This window comes from Etheostoma spectabile, chromosome 23 (genome assembly GCF_008692095.1).
Source record: "Etheostoma spectabile isolate EspeVRDwgs_2016 chromosome 23, UIUC_Espe_1.0, whole genome shotgun sequence".
NCBI lineage: Eukaryota > Metazoa > Chordata > Actinopteri > Perciformes > Percidae > Etheostoma > Etheostoma spectabile.
This window is the reverse complement of record NC_045755.1, coordinates 14,349,426-14,359,983: the sequence shown is the minus strand read 5'-3', so window position 1 is coordinate 14,359,983 and position 10,558 is coordinate 14,349,426. Positions and strand designations below refer to the sequence as shown.

At 40.3% G+C, this 10,558-nt stretch overlaps 2 protein-coding genes across 2 annotated transcripts in view; both read right to left on the bottom strand.

Moving 5' to 3' along the window:
- apaf1 (apoptotic peptidase activating factor 1) overlaps window positions 1–4,328 on the bottom strand; it is a 47,813-nt gene extending 43,485 nt beyond the window's left edge. The window contains 5 exon segments of the mRNA XM_032504586.1: window positions 383–572; window positions 769–966; window positions 1,278–1,467; window positions 2,445–2,626; window positions 4,174–4,328. Coding sequence (XP_032360477.1) covers window positions 383–572; window positions 769–966; window positions 1,278–1,467; window positions 2,445–2,588 — 722 coding nt within the window. The 5' untranslated portion in view covers window positions 2,589–2,626; window positions 4,174–4,328.
- Window positions 4,329–5,317: 989 nt separating this feature from the next.
- Window positions 5,318–10,558, bottom strand: part of tcp11l2 (t-complex 11, testis-specific-like 2) — a 10,793-nt gene continuing 5,552 nt past the window's right edge. The window contains exons 4-10 of the mRNA XM_032504615.1: window positions 9,062–9,182; window positions 8,595–8,818; window positions 8,297–8,433; window positions 7,981–8,159; window positions 7,143–7,324; window positions 6,854–7,026; window positions 5,318–6,621 (exon numbers count right to left, since the gene is read on the bottom strand). Of these exons, the coding sequence (XP_032360506.1) occupies window positions 6,359–6,621; window positions 6,854–7,026; window positions 7,143–7,324; window positions 7,981–8,159; window positions 8,297–8,433; window positions 8,595–8,818; window positions 9,062–9,182 (1,279 nt within the window). The 3' untranslated portion in view covers window positions 5,318–6,358. The remainder of the gene's footprint in view (window positions 6,622–6,853; window positions 7,027–7,142; window positions 7,325–7,980; window positions 8,160–8,296; window positions 8,434–8,594; window positions 8,819–9,061; window positions 9,183–10,558) is intronic.

Below are 10,558 nucleotides of genomic sequence, written 5' to 3'. Positions count from 1 at the left end.
GTCTGAAATACCACTTGATGGCCAAGTACACAGCTGATGTCAATTCCCCCCCTTTTCACCCTTTTATTTATGGACAGTGTCACACTGTGTGAGAGATTATTTGTTCTAAGTGAGAATGTTAGTGTGAAATTGAACACTACAATATATGCCAATGTTGTTTTCAATAAGAAAACATTTGCACAAAGCAAGCCGATCCACTTTTCCATGTTGACAAGAGCATTAAAATGAGAAAAAATAATAATAAAAGGGACAAAAGAAATCAAGGGACATTTAGAATAGATAAAAATATCTGATTAATTGCGTGTTAACTATGACATTAATGCGATTATTCACAATTAAATATTTTAGTCGTTTGACAGCACTAATTCAAACATATAGTAACCTTGGATATCTGCGCAGGGTGAGGTATCGCAGGCGCTCCTTGGCCTCATCCAGAGAGTTGGGGGGCCGGTGGAGGGAGCGGGAATCCAGGCTCTGCTCAAGACGGAAACACAATGACTGGATCTTCACCATTAAGTCTGGTTTGTCCAGCTGGCCAATGGACAGCCAATGGATCCCTCCGGGAAAGCACTCTGCGGATAAAAAAGGAAAAGGGAGGAGAAAGACATGTCACAGAGGTAAGAGCTGAAAAGCTACTGAAAACGGACAATTTGGCAAACATGTAAGATTGAAACATTATTGAGAATGAAAATCTGGATTTGAATTTTACTTTCTATTGTTTCACAATGTATGCCAATAGTTAGTGTCAGTCAGTCAAAGATTATTCACCTTCAATGAGTTCATGGTGTCTGACAGCCTCAGCCGCCAGGACAGATTTGCCCGAGCCTGCCATGCCGAAGACAGTGACCCAGCCAGGCTCTTTCTGCAGCCGGAAGAGTTTCTCCCTGACGCGGTTCACAAACTCTGGCCGGTTCACAAACACCACGGGCCTCTGTGGAACGCCACCGTCACTGAGCACTGTCTGGACTGTTAGACAAAAAGGAGAGAAGTTGAAAGACAAGACCTAAATCAAAAGCATTAGGATACTAAGGGCAGAAACATTCAATAAGTGCTAAGGTTTTCAATCTTCCCAGTGCTAAAATTACATTTTAAAGAAATTCAACTGAGCTTTCAAGACCTCATGATGTATTGAGCTACTGTAGTAACCCAACCAAAATAGCGCATGCAACCGATCACTGCACATTACATTTTTTTCCCACTACCACTTAAGGACGCACTGACAGCACAACCTCCATTCTCTCCACTTGGTGAGAACACCCAAAGCTCATTTTTCTCACCATAAGATGTGCAGCTATCAGAGGAGCTTCTATATGCACCGGGTAATGTCCGTGGTAGGGCATCATGTAGCAGATTGGCCAAATCATCGTATGCCTCCTTGACCAGGGCATTGTAGAAGGAGCTGTAGCCATGGTTGTCCTTCCTAAGCAGCAACTCCAGCAGGGCTACAGCCTGATCCTTCCTGGTGGGCTGGAGACACAGACACACACACAGACACACACACACACACACACACACACACACATTAGGATTTTTTAACAAAACATATGGGCTATGCCACTAGTTCACTTCCTACAGCTGCTAATATGTGTTCTTTTAATGTGTCCCACAGCGTAGTTTCACTTTGCCAGACCATCCACACGCTGCGGAGCAGAGGAGGGTCTGGCTAACCACATAGTATTGCGGGATAGGAAAAAGATTTGCTCTGGGTTATTTGCATTTCTTCACAACAATCACAATTGTCATGGGCGGTGGTAAAACCGCTGTAAAATAGTTGTGCGATAGAAAACTCAGATTGGACAGATAGTCTAACTAGCGGTCTCAATTTACCCCGCAGAGATCTGAGTAACAGTTAACCATAGTCCTCATAAATACACCGGAGTTTAAAATTCAACGCAAAGAAAATGGAAGGAAACGTACATACATGCATCCGGCGGAATTTTATGCGGCACCAGAGCAATCCCGGAAGTGGAACGTCGAGGATATAGACTACCCTCAGCATAACCAAAGATAGAAGATCAATTATCATTTTGTAAAAAAAGAGCCAGCTAATTGCTGAAAGACTCCAAGGGCAACAAGTGAAAAGGGAGGTGAGGAGTTTTGTCTTAATAACCCTGAATTCCTGGCCATTAAATGGGAAGATAAAGTGGAAAAATGTAAACTGAGTGAATCAGAAGGATGGTGACTTACTGTATGGACAAAGACAAAGTCCAAGAGGAGGAAAGGGGAGCAATATTGCATACAAATTGATTATTTAAATAACAATGGGCAAACACAAAACAATTTTACAACCAAATAAATCTGAGACAAAAGCTATATGTTAATCGTATTTGGTGGCAAATGTGTGTCCGTTTTGAAAGAAGTCAGGAACAAAAAGCAGCAACACAGAAAAAAACATATGAATGAATAATTTCCCCTTCACCTACCCAGCTTGAGTAGAGGCTCACCTGGTTACTGATTCTCTCCTCCTCGTCCACAGTCAGCACACCATCACTGATCATGTGGTCCATCAGGTAGGAGGGCTTTATGTCCTCCTCCAGTCTGTGGCGAAAGCGCAGCAGACAGCTCCGTGCCCCTTCCTCCAAGGCCATCTCTGCACAACACGGCCACCATGCAGGATCCTTGTACACTGCAAATTAATGGAGGAGATATTTGGAAGTTTGATCAACGTCAGTGATATACACACACAACATAATCGTTACATTTCATTCCAAAATCAATATACAGTAATATATCGATAACAGCCTCTGTACTCTTCTTGGAAGACTTTTGACAAGATTTTGGAAAGTGGCTGCAAAGATTTTCTCCCATTCAGCCACAACATATATTGCAACTGTCACAGTAACAAATAATAATGATGACGAAAATGATTGTTAGTTGCAGACCTACATGACAAATAGCCTCAAAATACAGAAAGTATCCACTTGTGTGACCAGTGGTGAAATAAGTACTCTTACCATTGTAATACCACAGTGTGTAAATACTCTGTTACAAGTAACAGTGATGCATTTAAAATGCTACTTAGGTAAAGTGCTAACGTACTGTATAAGCATCAAAATATACTTAAATACCAAAAGTCATTAATCATTATGCAGGATGTCCCATTTCAGTATAATATTATAATGGAAATATGTAAGTAACGTACGTAAGTTAAGTACAAGTAAAGTTTTTACTTGATTCACTTTCAATTCAATTTTATTTTATTTATATAGCGCCAAATCACAACAAGAGTTGTCTCATTACGCTTTTTATAAAAGAGCAGGTCTAGACCGTACTCTGTGATGTTGTTTACAGAAACCCAACAATTCCCACCAAGAGCAAGCACTAGGCAACAGAGGCCAGGAAAAACGTCCTTTTAAGAGTCAGAAACCTCGAGCAGAACCATGGCTCAGGGTGGGCGGTCATCTCGGTTGGGGGTGAGAGAAAGAGACAGACAGACAGAGAAAGAGAAAGAGAGAGAGAAGAGACAGACAGTGACAGAAGAGACAGACAGACAGACAGACACACAGAGAAAGAGAAAGAGAGAAAGAGAGAAAAGACAGACAGTGACAGAGAAGAGACAGAGAGGGAGAGACAGAGAGACATGGAGAATTGTAGCAGAGGGTGTCAAGCAGTTCTTGAGTAAATATACGTAGCGTTAGTTACTTGGTTTACACCACCGATTCTAATATGTGCCGCAAATAGAAATACGAAAAGAGGAAGCGGAAGATCCTAAAAGTGAAAATGCAATAGCTTATCAGCTGTTCACAGAGTCCTTACCCCTTTACCCATTACATTTAGCGCGTAAGCAGTCTCCATATTATTTAGTTCTAAAGTAATAAAATAAAAGTTTAGAAAGCTTACCAACCTGGTTATCGGTTAATTTATTATGAACAGCGTGTAACTTTAGTATCGTCAAAAGTGAGCTACTTTTACACAGCTGTGCAGTGTCACTGGATGTGAAAGTGAATGTAAATACTGCTCGTCAGGGCTGTTACCTTATACTGACATACTATCGCGATGTTACGTCTTACCATTCACCTACAATAGACTGACCATAGACCGTATGCAGTCTATGACACTGACATGTCAGTACATGTCACGATAAGTTTACTCTGACCTAGCTATAGCTAACGTTACTGAGAAATTAAACAAAGAAAGTAGCTAACCACTAGTAGATAATGGTTTGTTACTTACGAATGTCTTCTTTTCTTTGCCCTTTGCCGAGGAAGGTGTTTTTTAACAGTAAGTCACGTTTGAAAAAACCTTATTAGTTAAAGAGGGCAAATTATTTCCCTGTTAACGTTGTACTACACGCCCAATTTTGAAAGCAGCTTCCTAATAAAAACAACTGCCCCGGTGTGAAGCAGCCAATTGCGTGGCGAGATCTTAACCACGTGGATGGTGAGGTCATGCATTTACGATTCTGTAACTGAGCAGACTGATGCTGCTTTCAAGGACTGATGCTGCTCGGACATTAGTGGGTTCACTCATTAACACGCCTTTTTTCGCATTTCTTTAGCCATTTACTAATATGTTAGTTTAACAAAAAGTAGTGGATATTTCTGATACTGACTCAATGCTTTCCATGTGCTAAATTTTACATTATTTGGTAATACAAAAGGTTTTTCAGTTTTGATTGTAACTCCTGAATTGCAAGATTTTCGGATTGCAAATAATGTAACATTCCTGCCTAGTGACAGGAGTACGGGATTATTTTTGTGCCTTTAATTCCAAGCAACACTTCTCAAGTATCAAACAAAAATGACTACCTCCTGCAAAAAAAATTGCCATCTCAAAAGTGAAACTCAGAACTCGTAAACAAAACATTTGTGTAGTAGTAAACTATTTTTTATATATTTTATTTGTTTGATAATATGTTCTTTTGTTTACAGTTGAGTTGTGTCTACAAGGGACAGGAAAAGACTGAGAATTGAGAAAGAAGCAGAGGGAAGTGTTAACAAAAGGACATATTATCAAACAAAAGAACATTAGTTCACAACTTCACAAGTATTATTTTATCTCTAAGAATGTAAAGCTTAAATGTTTTTCCAGTTTCCTATTTTTTGATAACTTCCCTCAAACAGCAGCATGTAATCAGGGATGTCCAAGGCAAATACCATGTTGTATTAAAATTCTGAATAGTGGATGTATTCCCTGTGAAGAAAAAGTAGCCATCTACATTAATATTATGGTTTAATGTAGTTTTCTATTTCTATTTTGTTCTACACATGTAATGACTGAATAGCCCTTGCACTAGTGAAACCCAACCATTAAGGTTTTGAAAAAAAATTAATGACAAATGACAAATCTTTCTTCAAATAAATGATGTGGTCAGTAGTCTTTTTGAAGTTTTATTGTAATAACAGTGAGAGAAGAGAACAACAACTTCCAACATTTTCATGTAAACCTTTTTAAAAGAACGCACCAGCTTCTTTGTGCATCATTGGGCCCACTTTGAGTTCAGCACCTTTCATTTCCCCAAAGGTTCAAACGGCCAACACAGGAATACTGTAACTATAGTACCTCAAAATGTAACACAATCAACATAAAAGCATTCAACTGGCAGATAAGTAAAAGAACATGTAACAACAAGTTACTCAAGTAAAAATTGAAAATAATTTAACCTCAACACAAAGCTACTCATGCAGACAACTGTTGTTTTGAAGTCAAAATCCAAAACATGTTTTTTTTAAACTTCTTTTTTGTGCTGTATAGTAGTATCAGTGGATTAAAAAGAACAACATTTAGTTTTCTGGCTGATGAAGTTGAAAGAGAGAAGAATCAAAAGGACTAATTAAATGGGAACGGGGCGATCTCATGTTTTGCCTTGAGATGCTCAAAAGTGGTCATAGTTATAATATATAAAATATATACCTTAGAATTTTAACAGTGATAAATAACTTGTTATACATAAGGAATCTGATATGCTACTTTTGTAAATATACACGCTTATTCCTTTTGCTTCATAAAGCTTACTGTATGCTTTATACATTCGAAAAGGTTCTGCTTCCCCCCCCGTGGACTCCCTCCACAATGACAGCAGTCGGACTACAAACATATTTACAATGTAGGGGTCACCATAAGGTTCAGAAATGGATCACACGAACACTGCGATTTGAAGCTGTAAATATACACAGGAGAGCATATTTTAGAGCATTTATCACAAAGTATGCAGGTCACATTAAATTTCTACTGCATAGCACCTACACTGCAGTGCCTTTACTGCTAAATGTAGTGATAAACTACATTTACATTTGATGAAGGTAACTCCAGTGGCCTGATAGCAGTTGTACTGCCTAGCTGTGGTAATACCTCCTTAGCTTTAGCTATGTCTAGAAGACAAAAAGACTCATTTGACTGCACAAGCCAGAGTATGGTTTTAATTGGAGGTGACAGAGTCCTGAGTGGTGTCCTGAGGATGGTTTGCTGCTGGTGGGTTGCTGCTGAACATCAGCTTTCTAATTATATCCGCGTAGAAAGGTCCATAGACAGCCTTGTTGTAGTTAACCATGGAGATGAACTTTGCTCCCATCAATGCTAGTTCAGGCTTGATAGCAGTCAAGCCAGCTGGTACATTTTCAAGTTTGACCTGGGGTTTAGGATCAAAGATGAGTGCCATGAAGTAGTGCTGCACACGATCCTCTGCACAGACACAAAGAGAATAAGATAAAGTGAAATAACAGGCCAAACAAACCTTCATCTTTGAGTAAAAAAAAAATATATATATAATAATTTGGGGCACTCTGCTCAATACTGACAATTTCACTCACAACAATGCATGTTCCTCTTCCAATTAAAATGATATGAAAACATCTTTACAGTCCCGCAAAAAGCTAAAATAAGCACACAGTCACTCCTGCTCACTCTATCTTACCAACGAGAGTGCGGATGGGATTGTCCTTCTGAGTGATGTTGCAGATCTGGCCTGTGAGGGTGCCCTGCAACGCTGGGGTCAGGGCAGGGTAGTTCCTCTCGGTTAAAGACTTGTTGAGCTCACAGCAGATCTGAGCACTGACACCCTTTAGTGCCTCTTCGAGGTTAAAGCCCCTACAGATAGGAGAGGAGAGTTCTGGTTTGAGCTCCTAATTCACATAAAGTAGATAAACCATGATAATCAGTTGTACATTTGAATACAGATTGTGGCTTTAAAAAGGTTAACTGACGGGCTATGCATCCCATCCAGCAGCACACTAATCATCCTCTTCATGCGGTCAGACAGGGAGGGCAGATCCTGGATAGGCCCTCCAACGGTGCTGTAGACAATGAGCAGGACCTCGTTCACAGCCTGATACTGCTGGAGCTGCCGCTGAATCTCTCGCAGACGTGTCTCATCAGTCATCCAGGTCTAGAGAAGAAGCATAAGAAGAGACTCAAGAATAGTTTGACACTTTGGGAAATACACTCATTTGTCTTCTTAAATTAGATGAGAAGATGGATACAAGAGTCATGTCTGTGCGCAAGTATGGAGCTGAGACACGATAAGTTTAGCTTAGAATAAAGACTGGAAAATGGCACAAACTGCTAGCCAGGCTCTGTCCAAAATGGAATCCACCTACAAGCACTTCTAAAGCTCACAATTTCATAACCTCACACATTCATGTTAACAACAAGACTATGGGCGCCTGGACAGCTCAGTTGGTAGAACGGGCGCCCATCTATAGAGGTTTAATCCTCGGCGCAGCGGACTTGGGTTTGACGCCAATCTGCGGTCCTTTGCTGCATGTCGTTCCGCCTCTCTCTCTCTCTCCGCTTTTATTTCTTTATCTGTCCTGTCAATAAAAAGGCCTAAAAATGTCCCGAAAAAAAAATCTTAAAAAAAAAAAAAAAAACGAGACTATGCAAGATCATACTTCCCCCAAAAGGTAATTACAGCAGGCAATGCAACGTGAAATAAAAAAAGAAAATATTAATATGCATATTTCACAAATAACACCTGATACAAAAAACAAAAAAAACAGGTAATCTCTGTTAGTTGCATACGCAAATTCAAAACACACACACCTCAGGCAGTGGACTAGTATCCCATGTTAGGAGGGAGAGAAAGGCAGTGTTGAGGACCTGAAAGGGCCCGGGCACCAGTCGCTGTCCTTTACCCGGACCGTTGGGCTGCTCTTTGGGGATGGCGGTCAACAGCTCCTCTTGTGCCGACTTTATCCAAGAGGTGGTGTGCTCCAAAGCATCTTTATCACAGCAATACAGTTGGTTCTTAATACTTTTCGGGCAATTAACAGAATGTTATAAGGTTCTTCCACTGACCAAATATAGTAAACCATACAGTAATTAAAGCTGTAGAGAAAATGGAGTCCTTTTCACTCACTGGGTGTTTTGTCCAGGATGTCCTGAAACGTTTTCCTCTCGTATTCAACACCCTGCCTCTGCAGCACTGGCCTCAGATTATCTATTGTAAAGTTGACTGTGTCTGCCTTCATCAGGTCCAGCACACGAAAGACCTCCCTGGGGGGTAAAAAAAATAAAAAATAAAAAAAGGCCACTTTAATTGACTTGCTTCTTATAAAATAGCTAAGTAGGAAAAGTTTTTTTTCCCCTCAGACTGACAGTAGAATATCTGGTCATAACCAATTCAAACGCTTTAAAAACACCATGTGTGTATTTACCTGAAGAGGGTCACTTTGTTATCAGAGTTTTCACGGAGCTTCTTTATTTCCTCATCCCTGGCTGGGGCACACATCTTGCCCATGGTGGTGATAATGTAAGAGGCAAGCCCCTGGATGTCTACAGCATCATTCTTAGCCTGCTGACGGATCAGATCCATGTCCAGCACCTCCATAATCTGGGTCCGCATTCGATTGGCACCCGGATTAAGAAATGACAGTAATATCTGTCCAAAGTAGCAAATGATAGAAAGCCTGATTTAGAACTTACGTGAAGTTTCTCAATCGCTGCTGTTTTTCTACATATACCAGTCACAAAAGGAGAAGACAGAGATATAGAGAAGCAGTTACAAAAAGATTGTTAAAAGGACTGCTATATAGATCATGCTGCAAATAAATGTATGGAAAAATCAGAGAAATAAAGTCTACAGATCCAGTGAAGCTGTAAACATCACATTATGTGTGCTGACCTCTCTGATCTCCTCCAATAATCTGATGGCTTGCCCATACTCAGGTGGGTCGTTGTTCAGCTCCGACTCCAGGATGTCCCAGAAGGCCTTGTGGACAATATCTCTAACTATCTTCCATAAACTAAAAAAAGAAAATGGGAGGATTTAGATTAGCCGAGTATATAGTCTATATGCTTAAGATAAACAGAAATGTCAATGAACACAGTAGAAACGGTGAAGTATGTTGTACGCATCAATTCCCATCCGTCTCATAACTATAAAAATCAATCTAAATCCAAATTTATTAAAAGATACTGTATATTTGATCAAAAGGTTGTCTCTCTATCCGATCTCTAGACATAATTGAATAAATTCACCTCATCTTCAATTTAAGTCATTAGAAAGCCCTTTACTTTGAAGTAGCAGTAACCCAGGCAGTGTAACAATGGCTGGACATTTTAGGTATTAGTCATCATGTCCCCTGTTTATTTAAACTGTGGTTCATCTATGTTGATGCAGTTTTTCTACGCTGTTCTTCTTAATAACTGATCACCGTTTTTGTCATTCACCTTCAGTTGGGCGCAAATAATGGCATCTCTTTGGATTTCTGCTGTCTCATGTTCATTTGAAATCTCACATCAGTTTCACACATTTGTATTCTGTGATAAAAGGTTACCTTCCATGAGGTGTATTTTTTTGTTTCTTATTTGCCATTTCTAAGTGTAATCGATTGGTTAAAGGTTGGTCACGTGAGCTGTCACGTGACCGAGGTGAAAATAAAGGCTCCGCCTGTAAGAGCTGACGGACTCTTTTTCTGCTGCTGCTGCCTAGCGTGCTGAGTTCAGGCCAAGTAGTGGTGGGCGATACTGCAAAATTTGGTATCGATCCGATACCAAATACATGTCCGTATTGCCGATACCAAAACGATACTTTTTACTTAAAAAAAATACTTTTGTGTAGGGGAGAGCATTTCATTATTTCTGAGGTAAATGAATGATCAATTCTTTAGGCAACATTTTTTTATTAATGTATTGAAGTGCACAAAAATATTAGTTATTAGGCACTGTAGAATGAATACAGCGAGTCGCTGCTCCTTTGCGCGTTGTGTCAGTGAGTCACGTGACGACACAACAACGAATCACAGCAGAGGAGCAGGAGGAGGAGCAATGTGGGCCAAGATGTGAAAGCGGCGTTTGCTCAGGAAGGTGGAAGACACAAGCAAAGTATAGTGAACGTAGAGGAGAGATATCTAAATTAAAATATCGATTCAATTACAGTTGTATCGATCAAATACCAATACCAGCGTTGGCATCGATATTTAGATCGATCCGCCCACCCCTAGGGCCAAGTGTTGGCGGTGTGTCGTGTGCGGGTCTCTATATGACACAGCCAAGGTGAATTTTGTGACATGTGTTGCACGTTGCCAGATAGCTGTGAAGGTTGCTAATGTCGTCCGTTTTGTCCATGCAGCCAAGTTGGGCGCGCGGAGTCCTAGTGTCACTGCTGTTTTGCCTCATT